Source organism: Conger conger, chromosome 5 (genome assembly GCF_963514075.1).
Source record: "Conger conger chromosome 5, fConCon1.1, whole genome shotgun sequence".
Taxonomy (NCBI): Eukaryota; Metazoa; Chordata; class Actinopteri; order Anguilliformes; family Congridae; genus Conger; species Conger conger.
In genome coordinates, this window is record NC_083764.1 from 43,126,016 (window position 1) to 43,149,975 (window position 23,960).

At 43.4% G+C, this 23,960-nt stretch overlaps 3 protein-coding genes across 6 annotated transcripts; 1 reads left to right on the top strand and 2 right to left on the bottom strand.

The window, feature by feature from the left end:
* Positions 1-230: 230 nt before the first annotated feature.
* On the top strand, positions 231-6,065 carry LOC133129855 (phospholipid scramblase family member 5). Its single transcript, XM_061244207.1, has 8 exons — positions 231-339; positions 1,613-1,970; positions 2,424-2,498; positions 2,834-3,026; positions 3,557-3,668; positions 4,100-4,199; positions 4,287-4,345; positions 4,566-6,065. The coding sequence occupies exons 2-8, from the start codon at positions 1,616-1,618 to the stop codon at positions 4,590-4,592; spliced, it is 921 nt and encodes a 306-aa protein (XP_061100191.1). The 5' UTR covers positions 231-339; positions 1,613-1,615; the 3' UTR covers positions 4,593-6,065.
* Positions 6,066-6,211: 146 nt separating this feature from the next.
* Positions 6,212-12,209, bottom strand: eif4e2 (eukaryotic translation initiation factor 4E family member 2). Its single transcript, XM_061244208.1, has 8 exons — positions 12,083-12,209; positions 10,625-10,736; positions 9,908-10,042; positions 9,284-9,388; positions 8,700-8,852; positions 7,962-8,098; positions 7,553-7,629; positions 6,212-7,402 (listed from the first exon to the last, which is right to left on the bottom strand). Exons 1-7 carry the CDS (start codon positions 12,100-12,102, stop codon positions 7,581-7,583), a joined length of 711 nt encoding a protein of 236 aa, XP_061100192.1. The 5' UTR covers positions 12,103-12,209; the 3' UTR covers positions 6,212-7,402; positions 7,553-7,580.
* Positions 12,210-12,429: 220 nt separating this feature from the next.
* On the bottom strand, positions 12,430-22,114 carry capn10 (calpain 10). Of its 4 annotated transcripts, none has more exons than XM_061242177.1 (13): positions 21,923-22,114; positions 21,056-21,274; positions 20,810-20,941; positions 20,195-20,391; positions 19,538-19,758; positions 18,362-18,503; positions 17,581-17,747; positions 17,159-17,427; positions 16,836-17,038; positions 15,889-16,135; positions 15,258-15,451; positions 14,639-14,684; positions 12,430-13,671 (listed from the first exon to the last, which is right to left on the bottom strand). In XM_061242177.1, the coding sequence occupies exons 2-13, from the start codon at positions 21,194-21,196 to the stop codon at positions 13,642-13,644; spliced, it is 1,989 nt and encodes a 662-aa protein (XP_061098161.1). In that variant the 5' UTR covers positions 21,197-21,274; positions 21,923-22,114; the 3' UTR covers positions 12,430-13,641. The 4 variants fall into 4 exon arrangements, with proteins under 4 accessions (XP_061098161.1, XP_061098160.1, XP_061098159.1 ...); XM_061242176.1 differs by having other exon boundaries at positions 21,056-21,362; positions 21,923-21,973; XM_061242175.1 differs by lacking the exon at positions 21,923-22,114 and adding an exon at positions 21,630-21,896.
* Between the last annotated feature and the right edge of the window lie 1,846 nt (positions 22,115-23,960).

A 23,960-nucleotide genomic window follows, 5' to 3' on the forward strand; every position in this document is an offset into this window, starting at 1 on the left:
ACACAGAAGGAAGGGGGTCAGTGTGGGGGCTCCCTTCCCTAGCTTTCCTTGAGGAGACTCAATTTGTACGGATGACTGAGGCCAGTCTTTCCTGACAATGGGAAGGTCCGGCTTGTTGGGATGGCAACCTAGGGGGAGGGACAGAGCCATCGACAGCAGGAGAGAGGCGATTATCCCTAAAGAGGACATGAGGCAGGATGCTGCTGTTCGCTCATCACCCTCGTCAAAACCATCCACGGCACTTTTAGCAAGCACCGTGCATCCAAAGTCCTCCTGTGCCACTGACTTCAATCTCTCTGACATACGAATCTGAAGATACCAAGGAGGACATCTATACTGGTAAGAACTCCAGCACAACCAGATAGTGATCTGAATAGTAGTGCATGTGATGAAATATGCAACTTCTTGACCGTCCTTTCTGGTTCATATCAGAAAATGATAAAATACCACAAAATACCTAATATTTCAACACGCCATTAGCTCTTTTTCCCTCACATTTTGTCTCCATATTGTTACACTTTTTTTAATCGTACAAATGGTTTTTTCTGAGCTCCATGAAAAGAAACCTTTGCCGGATGCTGTTTCAGGGGCTGATCAGGGACAAGCAGGGACAAGCAGAGGACATGGAGTAACTGGGCCTCTTGCAGTGCACAATTCGCTATATACAGCAGTGGTGCTCATTGGACAGCTTCTTTTTAGTTTTACTAATAGCCAACGACTAAGAATTGTTACACTTTGTGATGCTGTGTGTTCCAAAATGGACATGTTGCCTTTTAGATAGCTGTGTGCCAGGGGCTGTAATGCGCTTGATTATTTGTTCTTTGTATTTTGGTCAATGGTCTTGCAGTGAGTGCTGGTTGGAGCCTAGTGCCTGTGCAGCATTAGTTGGGATGGTTTTATGTTAGGTCGTAAATGCCGTGAATACGATGACATGGAGATGCCGTGACCTGAATGAAAACCACTCTGCCGCTGGCCGATTGTCTGGGTCCCTGTGCGCCCGGCGACAGTCACAATTGTTGCAGTGCCAAGGGGACGACAGTGAAGAAAATCTTTGCTTTAGACATGGCTGAAAAGGAGCCATGTGTCTCATGAAACGGCACAATACCAGCTTCTTTTAAAGGCTGAGCATGTTTTCCCCAGTTAGATAGTGTGCCGAGAGCAAGCTGGCTCACCAATACTTGGAGCAAGATTTATAACTTTTCAAATTCTGTTTTGATGTAAGCATATACATTCTTTAGCTATTTTCTATATTTTTTTCATCAAGGCTTAATTTCTGGCTTGAATAAATAATAATGCATGAAGAATATATGAAGAGCCTAAATGTAAATATGGGTGTAGGAGGGAGCAGGAATATTGTGGTGAATATCTATCTCCTGTCACAGCTTTTCATGTATCCCATTTCCTGCTTCAGGCTATATCTCTGCTTTTCCATTTAGCATTTACCATTCCTGTCATACCATCATAATTCCATCATAATACCATAATACCATCATAATTCAAATACCTTCATTTCAAACTGTGTAGGCCCACTCCCGGTTTCAAGTTTTGTTTACATTTCCTGTTAGTTAAAAGTTCCTGTCATAACTTCACACTTTTTTGCTTCCTGTTTCAGAACATGTCAGCTGTGACGGTTCAGCCCCTCCCATTTGGACGTCTGGAGAGAGAGAAACACATCGAGACGCTTTTCAGGGCTTTCCAGCGCAGAATAAGGCGTTCCACAGACCCTGGGGTATCGATGGCATCCCACTCTCTGGGGGGGCCTGTTTCCCCTCAGCTCCACAGTGCAGAGGTGCCGGGGCTGAGGCAGGAGAGGGAAGAGGACGGCCAAATGGACTTTGGGAGAGGAGCTGTAGGGGTGGAGATGGACCTCCGGACTGATGGGAACCATACTGGCACAGAAAAAGCTGAAGGCCTGGGACTACTGGACTCCATCAACCAGCTGCGCATCACTGCCAAACCGGAGCTGCAAGGTCAGAGGTTATCCATCAAACACATCTCTCTTCATGTAATTAAAGGCTGCTTCCATGTGCACTTAAATACTGTGATTTTTAGTAGTGTGTTGAAAATATTCTATTGAGAAAGAACTACCCTGTCTCAACCAGAGACCACCGCAGAATGGAACCAAAGGTTGACAGTTCCGTATCATACTCCATAATTCTCACTAGCAGTGCTACTTAAATCCAAGTCCTGTGGACCTTGGGGTCTGCAGGCATTTGCTTCAACCATACGTTACACCAACTATTTTCACTAATGAACTTATTATCTGAATCGAGCAGATAAATTAATTAATGAAATCAGGTGGTGTAGCGCACAGTCAGGGCAAATACCTGCAGACACTGTGGCCTGCATTACATGAAGTTGAGTAGTGCTGCTCTAGAGCATTATTCATGCACTGCCCACCTGCTGCTCAATTCATTTTGCAGGTCCACACTGTGTTCCACGCCGGACGTATAGTATTGCTTCAGGAACCAGAGACCAGCTCTACGTGGCAGTTGAAGGTAGTGCCCACCTACCTGGATTCAGGGAACAAATCCCACCAGAGACGTAGTTCATAAATGGTTGAGATTTTTGCTTAAAATCCAAGGGAACGGACCCTTCTGTTGTATTTAACCTAGATCAGCCGATTTAGATAAATAAGAATACAGGGATCTGTTCCACAAAGCAGAAATACTGAGCTAGCTGGATAACTGCACTGAGTTTTGCTCTATGGTAACTAATCTGTACCGCGCAATATTGAAATAAACCTTGACATTTGTATTTCAAGCAAGTACAGAAGAATGTTTTTATTTTAGGTGAACGGTAGTGTTTGACTGTGCTCCACTGCTCTCTTCAGAAAGCTCCTGCCTATGTCTGCAGTGCTGTGGTCCAGCACGTTCCTGCTCCTTGCAGGGTTTCGACCGGCAGGCCCAGCAGGTCTTCTTGTTTGAAAGGCCCCTCAGGGCGGATGCATGCTGTCTGGGCTGCTGCCTGATGGAAATGAGGGCTTTTAATTCTGACCACCAGCTGATTGGAACTGTGTACCAGAGGTATGTGGAGTGTTACAGCATCTTCAATGGAAAGTACCACTCCCTAAAAAAAGACACACACACACACACACACACTGTGTTGCGTGTCCATGCTAAACTTAGATGGGGTCAGATGCAGAGCACAGCTGTCTGTTTGGAGCTTTATTAACTTGGGTACGAATGCAGTCCGCTAGATTTAGACTGAGGAGGAAACTTAGCTTCTTGTATTCTTCCCAAATCATGTAATCTATATCATCCCATTTATAATAATTTTCGTAATCTCAGACACAATTATTTAGTTCCAAATGCCCCCCCCCCCCCCCCCCCCAACTGTTCCCACATCTCTCATTACCTATTAAATCTCCCACTATCAATTACTCACTCATCTGGAAGTGATGTTAGCCAAGTCCGAAATTATTAATTCACATAAAACGTGAATGCACTTATGATCACCTCCAAGTTGCTCTGGATAAGGGCTTCTGTTAAATGAATGCAATGTACTGATTGACTTCAGTGAATGGTCTGAATGTAATTCCTGTTCATTTTGGCAGATGGAGCATGTTCACCCCTCTCTTTGAGATCTGTGACTCTGACGGGACATCCACAATCAGAATCCAGGGTCCCTGTTGTCCCAGTCGATGCTATTCTAACCAGGAGTTTCAGGTGCGGTGACACATGCAAAGTTGTCTGCACCTTTTTTGGGGATCCATCATATTAATGAATAATTATTAACACTTTATTGAAATGATCAGTCCGCTGTGATCTTCTGGAACAGGTTACACATACTGTATCCATTGCTACACCGAGACTTGGACTGGGGTACATTGTGTGAGTTTACAATCAAATATATGATGCTTTCTCAGCTTTTAAACTTACATACCCTCTGATCTTGGGTCTCAATTTCTGTGTTTCAAGTATTGCAATAGGTTAAAATTGGCTACAGATGCTCAAAACTAAAAACCCTTGAGATTTAGAAACAATGACATAGTTGTTTATAATAACATGGGTTTTAGGAATCTAGCACCATTCTTTTTACAATTATTTTGATTTTATGCTGCACTTTGAATGCCATATTTTTTGTTTTAACCGACCAGGTGGTTTCAACCATTGGAGAGAGACTGGGACGAATATGGAAGAAGTGGCCCGGATTCAATGAAGAATGCAACATGGACCATGAGTTTTTTGGATTAGACGGTGAGTTTGGAACTTTTTACTGGAGAAGGTGGGAGAGGGATATCCTAGCATGCTTTATTCTGTGAGCTCCTGCATTTCTCTCAACAGTCCCTCAGGAAATGAGCACAAGAACAAAAGTCCTTCTACTGGCTGCGACTTTCTTGCTGGTAGGTACATTAAAACAGGCTAGTGAATTAATTCAGAGAAAGATTGTATTCACATTGAGATTAGAATAAGATATAACAAAGGAAACAAAAGTGACTAATACATACCGGTGCATTATTGTACACTTGAATATACAGCTTAAATAACCATTAAAGCAATATTAGAATATTGAGTTTCAGAATGTGATTTAAGCACTATATACTGTGTATCCATTTTTTTAAGAATCACATGTTCTTTGAGATGAGTTAACCTGGTCGGAAAAGGCCCCTGAAGCGAGGTGAGAGGTCATCAGTTCTGCTGGGACTAGGAAAAGTCCGTCACTGGGGCTAGAAGACGTCTGTCACGGCTGCAGTTGATGCAACAGTCCCAGTGGAAAACAATGATCCTGACACAGCTGACAGTCTCCTCACTTTCAAAACAACCCACCTCTGGCTCAACTACTGCTGCTAGAGGGCAACGTCAGAAGTCCAGCTTCCTTGACCAAATGAAGAACACAGGATACACGCTGCTTACATCTATCATTTACCCATTTAAATAATTGTAATCTTTGTTTTCTACCTCTTCAACATCAGTGAATGTACTCTTCTGAGACTTTACATGAATTTAATTTTACATTGCACATGCCAACACCTCTTAATTGGTAATCATTTGTTCCGCAAAATTGTTCAGGCATTGTATGCAACCTCTTTCTGCTTGTAGTCTTTTTTCCCCCAAAAAGGATGTACTAAAATATACAGCTACTCGCTGCCTGTATTTTCGGTAACTGTAGCTATCATTTTGAAGTTGTGTCCAAGTGACTAGGATCACAATGGGGAAAGAACTGGACAATGGAACATTAATGGACTGAGAACACAGAAGCCAAGCATTTGAAGGTCACCCCCTGGAAAAGTTGTTGGCCAAATCATTTTGTCACTCTTACTGAATGTGGCAATGGATTCATCACTGGCATTCCACTACATGCAGTATGCTCCCCTCTTCCAGCGGGAAGATTGCCTTATTCCTATGTTTGTTCACATTTATTTCATGTGTAGCCTGATTGCCACCCATTTTAATTGACCTGTTGATACTGATTCCTGCTACAACACTACGATATCAGTAACGAACATGAATGTATATATTGAAGTATTCAATATACTCTTCATTTAACTGAATCTAAACATGACCAGTCCATGTCAAATTAATTTTAGTACATTGCTGTTCAGGTTTTATATCACAATGTTTTTTTGTATTTGGAGGTGGGGAGGTTATTCGTGTGACTTTTTGTCCTGTGATACTTTACTGCCCGTATTAGATACTGCAAAAGAATTGTGGATGTTTGGTTAATGTTACCGTGTCAATTATTTTTCTCTGTAATCTTTTAGTGGGCCAATACTGGCAGAACCCCATTGGTCAACCATTGACACATTGCTGTGCTGACAAGCCGAAGTCAATCTGCTATGGCTTTGTAAACAATTCAGTTAGCAACAGCCATTTAATAATGGTCCCTAGTAGGTCGGCCATTACCAGTGTTCCATTGCCTTTGCCAACATAAACAGAAACATTGTTTCCTTGTCAGTCGTTGGTCCTTACTTGTTTATCAAAACAAGAACAAATCTTGAGATCTTCACATACAAACTTTCAACACTCATGCAGTTGTCACTTTTCGTCAATATATTGACATTAGTACTTTAAGCACAATGGTTTGAAAGCATTAAAAAAATAAAAGCGCTCTTTATGATTTTCTACGGGCTGTATGTGTTAACACTGCTACAAAAAAGCAGCTAGGATATGTCACAATACTGAGATCGTTTCTTGTCATTTCAGTTTTCTTAAAGGAGTGGCATTTCAAGTAAACACTGGTAACATCACAAAGTAGGACACTACAGAGCTTCAATAGCAGCAGATGCATAATTGACATTTATTGCTATAATCAATCAGGTGAAATCAGGCAACACAATTCTCCTTTTGAATGACAGAGCTTCCTGCAAGACAGCACCACCTACTGAAACCCAGACAGTAGTAACGGGTAAATAATGTAGTGTTCCTATCACGGATCCAGGATCGGATCTGTAAAATGGTAAGAGATTAAGATTAGGGTTGAGTTAGCTGACCCTGGATCAGTGCTTGGGGGCAGGGCACTATCTAGCTTAATAACACAGCAGCACACATCCCTCTGCATCTTAAGAGATGGCACTGCCATTAAGTTTCCACTTCGGATTCCTAAATATGGTACGATTTAAAAAATGAAACTCAAAAATAAAAATAAACCTTCAGCTTTTTAAATTTGGAGTAGACGGGCTGAAGTCCAGGCACAGTGATATAGGCAGCACGGCAGTCTATTTGAAAGAGACGCTCCAGGTGACACCTTTTAGGATGTCCTTTGGGGATGTTTCCACTTCCAGGTCAAAGGTAAGAATCAAGACAGGATTCTCCAATGATCCGTCAAATGTCCACTTAAAAATATATATATTTAAAAATAAAATTAATACTGTAATTTAAATACTGCACTACAGTAAAACAGCCTCCAGGCCTGTCCACATATTTAAAATAACAATTGTATAGTTCTGGGAACCATTTCCTGCTGTATAGTGCATCATTGCAATACTAATATGAGGAGCTGTAATATGCAATATAACAATACATGCTACTCATTTATGTTGGGGTTTTGGTTTGTTTTTTTGTTATTTTTCTTGAAGGCTCTTAAACAGTTATTGCCCATATCACAGCGGCTGAGATTTTGACTATGTAGGCTCCCTTATGCACCGGAGAGAGTGAGAGAGACACCATCGTCCTCAGTCTTCAGCTAGGTCATCTTGTTGGGTGTCTTGTGTTTACTGGACGACAGCCACTTCAAGGACAGCTCGAGTTTTCCACTGACATTTTGGCTCCTCGTTTAGCTGGCTCTTGGCGTGGCTACCGTATTATGAGTAATGTTAAAAGAAATTATTCCCACAAGCCATCAGAAAGCCTTCGTCTCCCTGCTCTGTCTCTCGTTCTCCCTCTCTCTTTGAAACAGTGACGATATATTTGCGGACATTCTCCTCAGGATATTCCTCTTCACCCAGACCACAAATACAAATCTGGTTCAGGGAAAGGGAGAGAGAGAACACATTCAAATAGGAAAATGGCATGATATATTCTATTGGTGCACTCATGCATTTAGAAAATATGCCTCAACATGCATAAGTGACCTGAAGGCTAGTGATAATGGGTCAAAAGGAGAGACCTACCCTTGGCAGAAACTTGAAGGAACTGGAGTTAGCGCCCCCCACTGGCATTCACCAGGCCATGGAAATCCTCCCAGGCCCTAACCAATCAAAAACAAGGAGAGGCTTCGGAACAATATCCAGTTTTTTGGTGTGTGTGCTTGAAACAGTGAGACAAAGAAAAAGAAAGAGAGACCATGTGTATCTGTACATTTGTGTTTGGTTTATTGTTTACATACAGTATGCGTGGGTATTCTTGGTGTGCTGGGTGTATGTGTGAGAGCATGTACATGTAGCATATGCATGTGATTGCACATGCCTGTACAAGAAGTGTTTGTGTGTGGGTGAGGGTGAGAGAGAGAGAGACAGAGATTGAGAGAGAATGCATGTTCATGCCCATGCAATATATATGTGTGAGTGGGCGTTGGCATACTTTATGCTGTCAGTATGGGTTTTGTACTCCATGATGGTATTGGGAGGCAGGTTGAGGACTCTCCTCAGTGTGTCTCTAATGCGGGCGGTGGTAGCCTGGTCACTGGCAGTTTTGTTCCAAATGGAGATAATATCTTCCTGAAACATAAGGAATAACCATGGAGAAAAGGCAGGGCCTGAAAACACCACAAATTAACAATTCAGGCAAAGTAACTTAAGGCTACAACAGCCCATTTGGGTTTTAAACCCACGACATTATGGTCCAGCACACAAACCACTGCTACCATTCTTTAATGCCACTTGCCCAATGTTCTTATGCAGAATGATTTACAATGCAACCACAACTGTAAAGAGTGCATTCACCATCATCAGCAAATTTGAGAGGAAGCAGTGCTGAAACATTCCTCAAGTGGTTTTGTGGATCAAAATGGTTTTAATGAACCGAAGAGAACTCGATTTCTGTCCATCCTGCCTTTGACTTCAGGCCAAATTTCCAGGAGATATTCATGACATTATAACCTAACTTTGATGGAAGTTTGATCCGTTTTGAAATGCAGGTTTTTTTTGCAAATAAACTTTCAGTTTTAAAATCACTCATATCACCGTTACCTTTATTTTTTGGGATAAAAGACAGAGCTGGAAAAACTTATATTAAAATAACTTATTATATATAAATAATATATGAACAAGTTATCTATGATCTGGACTGGTAGGTGCTGTAAGTACCGGTAGGAGTTACCTGGAAACGCACGGAGACGACGGCACCGCAGATCTCCTCCCCCACCATGAACTGCTCCCCCAGCATGGCCAGGATCAGGTTCTCCCAGCAGCGGGAGGCCAGGCCTTTCCGCAGGCGGATGATCCACTTCCCCCCACTCTTGTTGGCATCGTCCTGGCAGAGTTGGAAAAGAACAGAGGGCTACTGCCGCTACAGAAACAGGCTCTCTTAACCCTTTAAGGTGTAAGATCACAATTAAGTGATCAGTGTTCTTAATTTAACATTATGTAAATTAAACATAATAAATAAAATAAAATTATTTGTTATTTAGCTGGTGCTTTTATCCAAATGGACTTACAGTTTATTAGACTAAACAGGGGACAATCCCCCCTGGAGCAAAGTGGAGTTAAGAACCCAACAGCTGTGCAAATCTTATCGTGGCTACACTGGCGCTTCAACCACCAACCTTCCGGGTCCCAATCATGTACCTTAGAATTTTGAAAAAGCAGTGCAAAAAAACCCCTACTTCTTCAAAGGGTAAAAAGCATCCAAGCATTTGTTGATGACAACTACCTAACTCAAAATTTGAAAGGTGCCAAACCCACCTCCCACATTGGTTTGATGCCCTCTTTGAAGAGGTGGAAGTCGCTGTGGCCCGTAAGGTCACCTGGCCGGGTCATGTGACTGTAGAAGCGCCAGAACTGCTCCACCTGGTGGAAAGAGACAGCTGTTGTGCCAGATGTTTGCAGAAGGCAGGTTCTACGTAGGGTGAATTTAGTCAGTAAACTTGCTTTTCGATGCCCATGAAAACATCCACTTCCCACATACGTTTGCCATGGCACAGCTTTTCAAAATACTGTAAGCTACCTGAGCTTATATCCTGACAGGGAGTAGTGTGTCGTGCTGCAACTGATATAGCAAAAGGAATGCAACTGTAACCTTTTAAGTTGCATAACGGTGCCACTTAGTGGCGGAAAATTATAGCAGCAGGCTCAGGGAGCGATTTCAGCATGGATAAGTACAATTGTTCCATTAGCACAGTATTTCTTCTTATTTTATTCAGCCATTCAGTCCAGGTATGGACATATTATAGGTATGTATAAACATAAGAAAAATAACGTCAGGTGAGGATTATGCAGAATGCTTGAGGTTTCGAACCAAGGAACTGAGGTAGTAACATAGTTACTGCCATCTCCTGCACAATTGCATATTAGTATTATAAGACTCACAGAGGCAAAACTCCCGATCTGTTTGATGTTCTGTTCGTAGCTTTGAGAGCTGGCAGGTCGACCTGGAGTGCGGCGTGAGTACCAGAAGGAGTAGTTATACTGCAGGGGGTGTTCCCCTGCCCCAGGCACAACTGTCTGCAGAGAAAGAGAGAGAGACTGTCAATCCAGCAGGTCTGGGTTAAATACGATCAGTGCTCGATTGATCTTGTCCGCTGCAATTGAGCCAACAAACAAAAGCAGAAGGCAGGGACTTTTTGAGACTACTATATTTTATAGCTTCCAACAGACCAGACAAGCTCAATAAAGCGTAGAAAAGTATTTGAAACAAACAAATGATATCATTTGACCCAGGTCTGCAATCCACTGGTGCCATCAAACCAAAATCAGTGAGCCAGTCCAGCAGCGACACTGGCAACGGCTCACGCACTCACTGACCTGCTCTAACCATGCACTTCTCATTACACAAAGCGGTGTAAAACTGAGAATTAAAAACCACTTTCATCTCCAGAAATAACAGGATTGTGTTATTCCTGCTAGTCAAGTCCATACTTTACATAGATAATGGTTGGGGCTTTAACACACCCACACATTTGTGCATGCCTGCACACGGCCACACAGTGGCATGCAGGTCTACACACTGACATGCTATGCATTTGCATACACAAGCACGCAGACACACAGGCACCAATTCACACAACTTGGAAGTATGTTGAGCACCTTCCTCTTGTTCTGGTCCGTCTCTTCCTCCTCGTTTTTTTCCTTTTCACACTCTTTCGGTGAGCCGCTGTCCTCGTTCTGATCGTGGTCCCCGCTGTCGTCATCTTTCAGACTGCAGCAGACAGTTCCATTATTACTCTCACGCAGTCAGGTACACACACGCGCACGCACACACACAATGCGCAGGCTGCACCTCAAATACTGTTTACATATCTGAGGTTCTGCCCCAGTCTGACACTTCAGGGCAAACAGAGAAATACAGTCCTGCCACTACTCTCCAAACATTCACAGGCAAATGTACGAATAAAAATTAAAATAGTACATTAAATATATTGGAAATACGTAACATGTTGTTGTTCGGGGAAGAGTTATTTATTTATGCATTTATTTATTTATTATCATTATTCTGCACTTTTACATAAAATCGTAACAAATAACTAATGTAACGAATGTACTTTTTGTGGAGGGCAGAACATCATAGGGTCCAGAGCAAATATCGTGGTTCTGGGTCCACAGCTACCCTGGAGGCTGTGCCAGTACAGCCCATAATGGTCCAGTTATGTACTGGCTGGAAACACTCCGTTACTGTAGGTCTCATAATAATGTAGTTTCAAATAACGTTCACCTTCATATAACTACGAGCAACTCACTATGAGTCTACACTTTTACTGTTATAATCAACGATAAATTTTTTGTAAAACCCAGATGTAGTAATCATCTAGTTAGTTGGCTAGCGTTAAATTCTTCATTAATGTTAGCTGGCTAGCTTTAATTCTTTATGTTAGCAAACATTTTAAGCATTACAAGCTGCAAGACTGACTAGCATTGCACAACTTGCTTAGTGCACCATGGGTAGCTATCAAATGAGTTAACAGCTGTTCAACAAGACACATACTGCTTCACAGAAACAAGTTTGCTTAACTAGCTGTTAGCACTTCAAACTTTAAAATGAAAGTGCTCACATTATTGTTTTTTTTCTGGTAACATACAACATGTTTAGATTACTAATCATTGTTAAGATCTTTCTTTTACATTCACTACAGCTTGCCTTAATTCGCAAGCCTTCCAATGCAGCCAGAGCAGAAGGGAGTTTGGTTTCCAACCGGGTCCCAGCGCACCTGCCCCTGCCTTTCATCAACTTACAACCCGGGGATTCAGCTACGGCCTGATGGGCCTTGCTCGTTCAAACACAAGCATTTCCCCCCAGATTAACTCAGCATTGCAAGAATGGACAATTGGCTGTCGTGGCGTATTCACCCACGATGCAGGACACAGCAAGCGTGGGACACATGGCAGGCACTCGTGTGTGACCTCTGCCTATGCAAGACTCGCGGAGACACGCCTCTTTCTTTACAACAAGAACAACGCAGACAGCAAGCTAACACTACAACTAATCATTTACGATCAGCGAGGAAAGCGAGTAATCTGCAGCTCTTCGTAACAGGTCTCTTTACTCACGCGTCAAATTTGTTGTTCATTATTTTCTATATGGGTGTCTGTCTCCGGAGTCTGACAACAGCCCCCTGAATTCCGCAGGAACAGCGGCGTGCACAGAGACGGGGGCGCGCATCGTGCAGTGTCAGCGTGCATCGACGGCACATGCGTTGCAGATTGTTTAAATGTCTCCTCAAACGTTAATTTCATAATTTCCCGCGCGTGCCTTTCCGTACTATATTATTAATAGCCGACGTCCCGACGTGTTGACAATGTTTCGCTCCTCGGCGTCATCAAAGCACATCGTAGAAGCAAGCTGTATAAGCCTGTATGAGTTGCCTCTCATTACAGAAAAGTAGAACACGTCATGGTTTATTTTATCATTTTATTGTACTGAACATACCATTTTCTGTTCACTGACCTGACCGTCTAATATTCAAGTTCTTGGAAATTGCAAATACAGCCAAGTTTATACATACACATTTGAGTCAAACATAACGTTTAAAATGCCACATTTAAAAAATATATATTTTTAGGTGTACTAACACTTGGAATTGCACCAAAGTTTATCATCATGTGCTGTGCCACCTTTAAAAAGGGGAAAAGAGTAGGAACTACCTGCAATGGAGGAAAAGCACAAATGGAAAAGTATTACAGGAATACAGGCATATGGATCATACATTAAGCTCTCGAAAAGGAGCAGTCAAGAAAACGTAAATCTACATCTCAGTAGACTGGATCTTCCCAATCATAAACATGGACCTTCATGATATTTTTTTATAACATTTCAGAAAGGAACAGGCTGGAAATTAAAGTGATGAAAAGTCAACGGAGCAGTCATTACTTTGTCGGTAGTTATTCTTCCTGTCATCTTAAACCATTAGAAGTCTTCAACAGAAGAGTAAAAGCGCTTCAAAACGAACCTAGCGGAAAGTACTCAAGCGCACAGCAAGTGGACCTCACTAGCCAAATTGTTAATGAGCGCAACAGGATGTCCAGCCAAGCACTTTCCCTAAGTTCCCCCTCCCCAAGAAGAGTCCTAGGTGCGGTTAAGTGCGGCTTGGGCCACACTCGCCCGTGGGAAGGAGCTGCTGGTGCAGGCTGATGCAGACCGTCGCCGAACGGCCGGCAGCACGTTTTGGGTTCCGTGCCCCCCGCTACCTCCTCTCTCCCCCAGCCACACTGGTTTCGGAGGGCAGCCCGTCTCTCTCCCGTGCTGGTGCGGGCTCGGAGGGGTTGGGTGGGGGGTTCGACCAGGGGAGCCCCGGGCGCGGCTTCTCGCTCCCATCCCTAGCCCCCCTCGAGAGGGTTCATGAGTGGCGCCTTTGTTTTGGCGGCGGGACGGGCAGCAAGGAGGGGGCCCCTTCAATCAGCCCGTTTGTTTACACCGCCAAGTCACGTCGCCTCCCATTAGTGCCGAGGCAGTGGACGGGCTGTGATGTACTAATCGCTGTGGCCTGCCCTCTGTGGACAAATAAAGACTCTCTGGCTTCATTTGCCCCTGGGGGGGGTGGGGGGCACTTTCATCTCGGGCCAGAGGCCGAACCCACGTCACTGTACAGGAGGGGGGAGGTCTCCCATCATTAGCTGTGCATCACAGAGATGTTAGAAACCTGCCGAAAGAGAGAGAGGGACAGAGAGACAGACAGAGCAGGACATAGGGGTGAAATAAATCTTCCTACAGAACTGTGTAGCAAAACATGCATTTAAAAAAACATGTATCTGGTTCATGAGTAGTGCCAATATGAACTGTACTGAATAATAACAATAATAACAACTTCACGATTAATAATAATTGTCATTTGTGATAGAGGGTATTGGGGATTTTTAAAAAAGTTCATATTACAATACTTGAGAAAATTTTGAAGAGCAGTTCTCATGAAAAAAGCAGCACAATAATACAGGCACAATTAAATCATGAAATGGCATTTCATTCTTCTCTAGCAAAATAAATCAATTAAAGGTATAATATGTGTGGTTTTTACCTTGAAAATATAATGAAAGGATCATGCGAACGCATATCTGAGATGGACTCACAATCTCCGTCTTTGCACACCTTTGCCAAATTTGTGTTCCTTTACCCGTATTTGTAATTCTACACTGGGTTTGGGGTGTTTCTGGTGCTTATCTTTTCTGTGTGCAGAGGGGTGGGTGTGGCTCGGGTGAGTGGCGGGGTTGAGGATGGAGGAGGAGACGTGTAAACACAAGAATGCAGCACTGCTAAAAACAAACCCTGCACAGTATGCCTTTAAAACATCACAGCCTACATACCTCGCATAGTCACAACTAAACACTGCCCTCTGGTGCAGCTTGTGGAAAATATATACTCGCAGACAGATCTAAAAGGAAAAATCGTTTGGCTTCATGGGATGTGGCAGCCAGACCAGGCCTCAAGCAGGTCAAGCCGAACAAGCTTTTTTTTTTTTTTTTTTTTTTTTTTTAATAAAATATTACGTGTCCTTGCAAGCTATTTCAGATGACATCCTAGTCAATGTAATCAACCCTGAAGTGTAAATTCCTGTTTGGTCACCAGGTTAAAAAGGGGAGCTGTGTCATTTGAACCCTAAAGCAGGAACTCACCTCCTGTATGAACTGTCCCAAAGCCTCCTGGCTCTTCACTACTTTCCTAGACCGAAAGAAAGAGAAAGAAGGGAGAAGAAAAAATAAACACATATATATATATATGTATGTTTCAGCACTGCTGACATTTACTGACTTTATTTTAAAATAACAAAACATGTCCACTTAATACCACAATGGCCACTGTTATCAGGCAATATTAATAATAATCACAAATGGATGGCCATTAATTAAGTCTGCTTAGGGCCCTGATCGCATGGCAAAGCAATAAATTCTAGTAAGATCTTTAATAATTCATCTTAGACTGTAAAACAAGAGGGGATAAAGCACATCATTTCCAAATATGATGTATTTCTGAATTTCCATCCATCCATCCATTATCTGAACCCGCTTATCCTGATCAGGGTCACGGGGGGGCTGGAGCCTATCCCAGCATACATTGGGCGAAAGGCAGGAATACACCCTAGACAGGTCGCCAGTCTATCGCAGGGCACACACACCATTCACTCACACACTCATACCTACGGGCAATTTAGACTCTTGACCGCGCAGGCTATTCATTGTAACGGCTCTAAATGAATTCAAACGAAGGCAGTTTGATCAGTCCTGTGGTCTGTACCTGCAGATCTTCTTTGCCACGGTGAGGGTGAAGTGGCCCTTGCACTGGGGCTGGTAGGTGGAGGGGAGGATGACGTAGGCCCCAGGGGCCAGGCTGCAGTGCAGGGACACCTCGGGGGTGTAGCAGTGCGGCACGCAGCTCACCTTCGGCTCCTGATCCTGGGAGATCTGCGGATCCACGGACCCCTCAGGAACCTACAGCACATCCGCCCACAGACACACACGCAGATACGCATGCACACACACACGCACACACACGCAGATATGCATACACAGACGCACGCACGCACAGATATGCATACACAGACACATGCACGCACACACACAGATATGCATAGACACACGCACGCACACACACGCGCACACACACGCGCACACACACGCGCACAACCACAGATAAGCATACACACACACGCAGATACGCATATACAGACACACACACACGCACACACACACACACACGCATGCGCGGATACGCAGACACACACAAAGACAAATAGACAAATAAATCGCCATTCATACACAAAGGAGTGAAAAGAGTGACTGATAATCACAGTGACTGCTCCTTATAGATTCACAAAATGGCCGACCCGTTAGCCTGTCTCCCTGGCCCTGTCCTGCAGACTGGTCACCTGGTATATGTGGAAGCCGATAGGTTGGAGGGCTTTGGCGGGGCAGTGCTGGCGTAATGTGATCCTTGTGTTGGGCTCGCTGGAGTGGTAGTTGATGGTGAGAGGCACGTGCGGGTTCGTCCGGTGGGACGGAAAGTTCCGGCTTCCCCCCGCTGAAACCCCTGGGACCCACCTCCCGGGGAAGCGGCTGGTCTCCCACTCCCCGTCCGAGACCTCCGCGACCGGTGAACGGGGGAACTTCAGCGCACTGTCGCAAGACACAAGTCCACGTGAGGCTCCACGCGCTTGTCCGCCATTTTCCCACCACAAACACTGCTCAGAGGTATCTGAAACCCATCTCTCAGCTTTGAACAATTAGATAAACGTGAAGAAACAAAAAACATCAGAGAATATGCTTGAATTTTCCAACACAAACACTTTACATTACATTATTGGCATTTGGCAGACGCTCTTATCCAGAGCGACGTACAGTTGATTAGACTAAGCAGGAGACAATCCTCCCCTGGAGCAATGCAGGGTTAAAGGCCTTGCTCAAGGGCCCAACGGCTGTGCGGATCTTATTGTGGCTACACCGGGATTAGAACCACCGACCTTGCGTGTCCCAGTCATGTACCTTAACCACTACGCTACAGGCCGCACTTGGTTATCAATCCGTCTCCTGACTGCTCTACAGCGCCATTTGAGGCCCATCATTGCCAGCTTAAACAAGCAGTGAAGGAACAGACAAACAAGAATAATCACAGAGTAAACGGTGGCAACATTTTACACAGACCACTTGACACGCATCCAATTCTATTCTCTGTCCGATTTACTTAATAAACTCCCACTGAGTCCAAAATACCATAGCAACAGGCCCAGCCACGATGTGCGCTTTCTAAGTGAGAAAAGCTTTGCTTCTTCACGGTGGCTTCTTTGGCTACGTTGCCTGGGGAAACGGCTGTGCCTACCTCAGAGACACGGGGGCGGAGGAGAAGACCCGGAGCAGGAAGCTGGCTTCCGCCCCCTGGAGGAAGGTGCTGGGGACCAGCAGGTGAAACCCCGCCCCCAGGTGTGTGCGCAGCGTGACCTCACGCTCATAGGCGTGGCAGCGGGTGGAGGCACAGGGTGTTCTGTTCAGAGTCCGCGTCAGGTTAAAGTGCTTCTTCTCCACCTGGGGGAGAGAGAGGGTCCGCATGAAATTCATTAATTTTTTTTTCAATACCTTTTTTATAAAAACAGTATAACAGTATACTTGGTGGGCTTAATGACAACATTTCTCTGAAATGGCTACCTTCCATATGTGGAGTCCAATAGCTTGGTAGTCCTGGTGCTGCTTGAGGCCGCCCTCTTGTGGGTCTTCCATGTTACTGCACCCTCTGAAAGTGGAGGGTTGTCTCCACCCTCTGTGCTGCAGAAGGGACACCAACACCTCTCCTGGCTCACTCGCCCGCAGCCAGAACTTTGGGTTGCTGCCAAAGCTGCTGTTATTACGACAACCGCCCGCGGAATGATCCTTGATCCAGCAACCACCCACCTGCTGGCTGTGAGGTAACTCTTTCCCTATTGGACAGAGGCGTAGGATGTCAAGGGCCAATCATATGTAAAGCACACAACAGCTACACTATTTGGAATATAGTCTTTAATACTCTGTAACTTCTTCAGGTTAATTTTAATTATGGACTAGATGTGGTGAACTGCATGACCACTGGGTACCTGTATAAATGCTTTGAAGTAGACCCTGTTTGCTGATTGGATATCCCACAGTGACTTCATCAATCTCCTTCAGGAGCTCCGCCTCCTCGACCCAGAACTCTCCTTCCTGGGTGCGGCTGAGCAGGTCCTGAGAGTAGCCTGGCTTCAGCTCTCTCCAGCCTTCCCCACTGCCAGGACAGACAAAGGCTGTGATGTCACCACCCTGAAATGTATCCTGCTTCTGAATCTGCCATCGCCCTCCTTTAACTGCCCCTCTACATTAATATTTTTTTGTAGCTGGATATTTACTGAAGCAAGCAACCTAGGATGTGGACCAACAGCCTTTGAGTTCCAGTTCCCTATCCACTATGTTACACTGCTGCCCTAACTACTCAGGGTAGCACTGACCTCACACAAATCGACAAGGGATTTTTACTGACATGACAGAGGTTAAGTGGAAAGCTGAAGTGTACAGCCTCATTGTCACACCTTGGACTTAAACCTGCAACCTACTGTTCCTTGACCGTGAAATTACACTTTGTAATTCACAGCTGTATTATTAGAAAGAATATTTGTGTGAAGGCTATTTGCAGCACGTCAATACAGACGGCACTTTAAAGTTGTTTGGGCTGAAGGTTAAAAGCAGCTTAATTTAATGTCATTCATTGGTTTATTTGACAAGGTCACTGCACACGAATAACGTTTCTGTAAATGTGCCAGAGTCTGCCAGAGAAGCTAATTTTCACCCTGAGACCTGGGGCTACATGTCTTTGGATTGCGGGAGGAGATTTGCCCTACACACCTCTCACTCCAGGTCCCCCCCCAGCAGCGACGTCCCCACGGGTTCCTGATCCTAAACAGACGCACGTGACCGCCCGTCTCTGTTGTCACGTCTGTCCACTCCATCACACACAGCGCGTGGTACTGGCCCAACTCACTGGCACCTGGGGGGGGGCATTGGAGTTAACACGGTTTCCGTGACAACTGTTGAATCAGGCATATTCCAGCCCCCAATCCACACACTGTGGCTTTAAAAGGGCTAAGTCATGTGGCTATTCAGAAATAATATTTCCGTTCTTCCGTCTGGAAAAACACACGTACACAACCATGTGGCTAGTGTAAGAAATCTGAAAGGAAACTTAATGGCACACAGCAGGCTAATCGAAAAAATGCTTCAGAGATTAATATGGTCATCACACAGAGATCTCCTTTAACATCCTGTGAGTGACGTACTGTAGTAACCATACATGTGCCAGTATTCAGTGTTAGTCATGAGACCGCTTTCGTGTGAACTGAACAGGGTCTTAAGGTAAGCTGCTTTAATTTCAGTGCTATAATGAGGAAAATGTGGATTTTAAAAACGCCACTTCTTAAACCAAAATGCGCTATTCATCAACGGATGTCTCTGCATGGATCCGACCTGAACAAAACCAATTGATCTATGACCTAATTGTGCATTTTCCCTGGCACAGTACAGCCATGGTATTTCTTTCATCCCTATAACTTTCACAGGATATTCATATTTTTTTTAATTCGGCATGACTACTGCCAACAAGCTGATATTAGCTTGATTTGTTTTACATAAACGTTACATAGAATTTTTTTTCCTTGTCATTTATTCATGCCAATAATCCATAATTAAAAGAGAAATGCTTAATCGCCATGATAGGAAAAGCGAGATGAATCTTCCAGTATCCAATGCAGGTATACAAGTCATCAAAGGGCTAAGTGTTCAGAACTAATTATTATCATTAATATTAAGCACTTTTAGAATTTACCGACACATCGGGATTTATGCTTAACAAACACTAAGTTCTTTGTAATTAAAAAAATAATCTCCATCATACCAACAACCACTAAGCTTATCAGCTAGTTCCAGTGTTGTGCAAACAGCTAAACTGTTGCACTTAAATATGCTGTTCAAGTTTCAGGACTGGATGGCTACTACAGAATACATCGAGGCAGTTCTCAGTCTCACCTCCAGGGGAGCTGTGCACAGAACAGCTCACTGTACCCCTGTCTCCCACTCCTCGCAGGCTGCTCAGATCGAGTTTCTTTTTGGGCTTGCGATTCTCTCCGTGCTGGTGCTCCTCTTTCCCAGAATCCTTCAGGCTCCAGCGCTCAGCCAGGCCCCCCGTGAGGTCGACCAGGGCATCCGAAACCTGTCCGGCCCACAGCCGCTCATAGGACCCATGAAGCCTAAAGGGATGGGTGATGGCACAGAATGCAAGATTTAAGATAGCAAAGCAATAAAAGTAACATGTCATTCTTGAATTCGTACAGTTCCTTTTCAAAAAATCTGGTGCCTTTCAGTTAACGATGACTGTATGTTGTGGTTATGTTTTCAAATAAACAGCTCATCACATGTAGGTCCATTTAGGTTCATGAGCCTACAGTTTAGAGAGCATCGGAGGTGTAGGGTGTAAGGTAGAACAAATAGAATAAAACCTGTTCTTAAACACTCAAAATGTCTCTTTTCCTCCTACAATCGTTTGCCAGTTATTCACTTCATGAATTACTCGCTGTGGAAAACCACATTCTTAGCATGAGCGAGAAATTAAATTATTTTAGCTAATTTATCCTCTATGGTCTCTTAAAAGAATAATTTTATCAACTTTATCAAATTCCCACTCACTTGGCATATGCCTTCTCTAGGAGCGCTACCCAGAATGCACTGGGAGACTGGCAGTGGGAGAAGCACAGCTTGGCGTTAATGCAAGGCAGTCGATCATCCACCTCCACGTCCACCCAGCAGCCGAACTGCCAAAAGCGGAACCCGAAGCGGCCCGCGTACCCGCGTTCCCCCCACTGAGGCTGTCCGGCAGGCAGGACCTGAGGCATTTCAACACTGTTGCTTTACTGAATAGTAAAGAAGAGGACTTTTGCCTATAAACTATGTCAAATAATCATCAAAGCAGTACACAAACAGTATTAAATCCAGTCAAACTGTAGGAGGAGTGAATCTACTTTTATCGAATTCATGACATTGTTTTTAGGATTAGGCTACACACAAACTAAAACCAATATTCACGAATATATTTAAATGGTAAAGTTACAATGTTCGCAATTAAACAATGGCGTGTATTCCATACAACATCACACATGTAGTCAACCCCAGGAAGGATGCCCCCTCCTCAGATCTTCGTAGTTCACTTCAGTGTTCCTGTCAGAATTAATGTATTTTGTCTACGGACTGGTCCCTATAGTTAGTCTTTTTTTACTATATGTAGTGACATCAGTGATTAATTACCTTGTTCATCATATGATCGTTCTTCAGTAGTGCAGTACAGGCACACAACAACCAACAATCTCCCAGAATCCCTTGTTTCACATGGGCCTCGTTTGGATTTTCTGGAAACATTTTCGGTGACGGACAGATTTCCTGGCAAAACACCAATTGGATCAGCAAATGATGATCTCACAGTTCAAGATGCTCAAATAAGTAACGACACCATGGAATGTAACGTAATGTAAATATCCAATTGCCAGCCCTCACCTGTGGCCGCATCCAAGTGATACAGCCTTCGAATTTTGAGATGGGGGTGGTGTAATCAGAAAACAGGGAAGAATCCTCTGGCGGAAACTCTGCGTCTTCGAACACTGTCCCGCACTTTGCTTCCTCCTCCATTTCCCCCATGAAGATCCGAAAAACTCACAATGTCCTGCTACTCTCCTCCTGAAATCTGCCGTAATGCACCTCATATCTACATAATTTCTGTCAATACATTAAGCAAACAAAAATAAATATTTGCTACGTAGGCATATCTCTGGTTTCAGATCTCATGTATCGTCAAAAATCATACCTGGAAAAACACAGAAACATATTATCACATAACCGGATCATGTTACCGCATGTGAAGATAAAAAATGGGACTGACTAACCTGCCAACGTCACATTTAGAAAACGGGCTGGTTCAGCACAACTATGTAGCTACGGTAGCGTTACCACAGCGTTACCACATGTTAAACTGACATAAAACGTGTTGTTGGATGTTAGGATGTAGCCAAACATAATGCTGTCCCATAATGATAACTGTAACAATTGTCAACATTTCGATGGTTTCCGGTACCTTCAGTAAAGTAAGCTTGCGATCCAGTTAAGTCTATGCATGACCAGGAGAAACGGATGAAGTCGCCGATAGAGCGAATTAGACGGGATCTTCGTGTGGCTAAGTTTAAGCATTCTTAGGACTAGCACACTACCCTAGTATAAAATCATACATTGCTGTGCGGCATGTGGATAGTTATATTGTAAGCGAACGTTCGGTGACATAATGAATTGTGTTGCATTGTTTATATATGTGACAATCTACTAAATGAATGCTTCCTATACTTATTTCTGCAAACGAATGTGGAAAAATACCCAGTTTATTTCCTGCGGACGGTTTCCTTCCGGGAAGAAGACTCCACAAGCATTTCCCCCACTCTGTTTTCATGACGTCAGTCGTTAGACAGCGCTTTGATCCGATATATGCCACCCGATGGCTCCTTGTTGAATTACAGTATCAGTTCATCCATTTGAAAATAATTCAAATCAACAAGAGAGTTGTAAAGGCCGGTTGGTTTCATCTAATGCTAAGGCAAGGTATTTTTTAAAAGAATGTATATCCCTATTAAACCACCATTACCAAAAGATGCAAATCAAGTCAAAAATGTGAAGGGCAAAGGGCTTACGACAGCCTACAATTAAAAATCCTGTTTGATTAAGATCAAGTTAATTTTGAGAAAAGTATTTGGTTTTGGATAGATTTGAAAAGCGTATCACTTCACATGTCCCATATAGCCTACAGTCCGTTTTGTTAGAACACTATCAACACGATGAACATTATAGATCATAATACGCATTTGCGATTCGAATAAATTAACTGTAAGCCACACTGGATAAAGGTTTCTAAATATAACATGAATTCATCAGCTTGCCAGTTTATATTTGTAAAACTCTAAAGCTCTAATACAGTATAAAATACAGTCGTAAAATGATATAGGCTACCATAAATTATTTGTAGCCTTTTACAAACCCAGAGTACAGAAAAGTTCAAGACTATCTTCTCATATCTGGAGCTTTCTTTTAAGATTTGCTGTGTTATAACATGGTAAGATCTTTACTTAAGATTTTCTTATTTCTTTCAAAAGTAAAACAGATTCAGTGAAGCAGTCTGAACTTAGAAAGTAGTTTATTTCCAGGCAATGTAAATTATACCTATATGGATACTTATTGGCTTAATTATTTGATCAGTTCTCAATTTATACTATTTTTGCTGACAATTTTATAGGAGTAATCGAGGATAAATACTGTGCATTTCTGGGTCTATAGTACCCATCCTAGATACAGAAAAGCATGCATCACTTGACTACCACATGGGGGCAGTAGATTTCTAATTATTTAATCTTGCGCTAAGACTGCTGTATCCTCTCATTGTGTTAACTGACCACTATATTTTTTAAACAATACATATTCTGTTATTTACATCATCTTGTCACCCACAACTTTTATTTACACATGGTACATGAGGGTACTCCACTGCACTGCTTCGGTTTATCATGGGCTTTGAAAATACACTGAGCACTTTATTCAATATTTATTAGACCCACTTCTTTAGACTTATTGGTCTTCTGCTGCTGTAGACTATAGGTTTGACACGTTGTCCGTTTAGAGAACAAACACTAAACAAACAAAAAGCATGGTGCGGAGGGAAGAGGCAAACTCGTAGTCGGTAGACGTGCAGGAAGGTCCGGAAGCAGGAGAGCCGTCAGCGGGGCAGAAGTACAGGCGGACGGCAGGCAGAGTCGGAGTCCAGGGCGATGCGGAAGTCGAAACCATGAAACAATCAGCGAGGCAAAGGTACAAAAGCGGTAGGCGAAGACGTGGTCAAAAAACAAACGATGGTCAACGAAACAGAACTCAATAAACAATAGTCGGTAAACAGGCTTGGCTCTTACCGTGAACCAATCCGTACTAATGCTCAAGAGTTGCGTAGTAAACTAGAGGCAGACAATTTCGCAGTGAACAGTAACGCGACTGGGATATAAATGCAGGTGTAGACAGGTGTAGACAATTAGTTAGAGCGCAGCAAGGAAATAGAAAACAGGTGCGATGGATGACACGTTAAACAAGGTAATTAGTAATCGTTAGTAATAAACCTATCCTGCCCTAGCATTAGTAAATTAGTAAATGACATGCACGAGAAACGTAAGGTAACATGAACACATGATTAGTTTGTTAGTTCTACCCAATCCTGATCTAGCGTTAGTAGTTTAAGTAAATAGACAAATGGAAACAATTAGGGTGTGAATGACAGAGAGAGAGAGAAAAAAGGTGGAAGGTTTGCGGAAAGACATGTAAAAGTGTATGTCTAAACAGTAACCAGTCTCCGTAACAATAAACATAAATCAAAACATAA

Bases quoted from the DNA above. Each gene is read 5' to 3' on its own strand.
- capn10 (XM_061242177.1), bottom strand. From the start codon at position 21,196: ATGGGGGAAATGGAGGAGGAAGCAAAGTGCGGGACAGTGTTCGAAGAC. The intron at 19,759-20,194 runs GTGAGTGGGAAT...CCATCCCTTTAG, and splicing joins CTAGAGAAGGCATATGCCAA to GCTTCATGGGTCCTATGAGC. The intron at 17,039-17,158 runs GTAGCCATTTCA...TCTCTCCCCCAG, and splicing joins TTGGACTCCACATATGGAAG to GTGGAGAAGAAGCACTTTAA.
- eif4e2 (XM_061244208.1), bottom strand. From the start codon at position 12,102: ATGAACAACAAATTTGACGC. The intron at 8,853-9,283 runs GTGGGTTTGGCA...CAACTCTGCCAG, and splicing joins GCATCAAACCAATGTGGGAG to GACGATGCCAACAAGAGTGG. The intron at 7,630-7,961 runs GTATGCCAACGC...TTGATTGGTTAG, and splicing joins ACCCATACTGACAGCATAAA to GGCCTGGGAGGATTTCCATG.
- LOC133129855 (XM_061244207.1), top strand. From the start codon at position 1,616: ATGTCAGCTGTGACGGTTCAGCCCCTCCCATTTGGACGTCTGGAGAGA. The intron at 1,971-2,423 runs GTCAGAGGTTAT...TTCATTTTGCAG, and splicing joins TGCCAAACCGGAGCTGCAAG to GTCCACACTGTGTTCCACGC. The intron at 2,499-2,833 runs GTAGTGCCCACC...TGCTCTCTTCAG, and splicing joins GCTCTACGTGGCAGTTGAAG to AAAGCTCCTGCCTATGTCTG.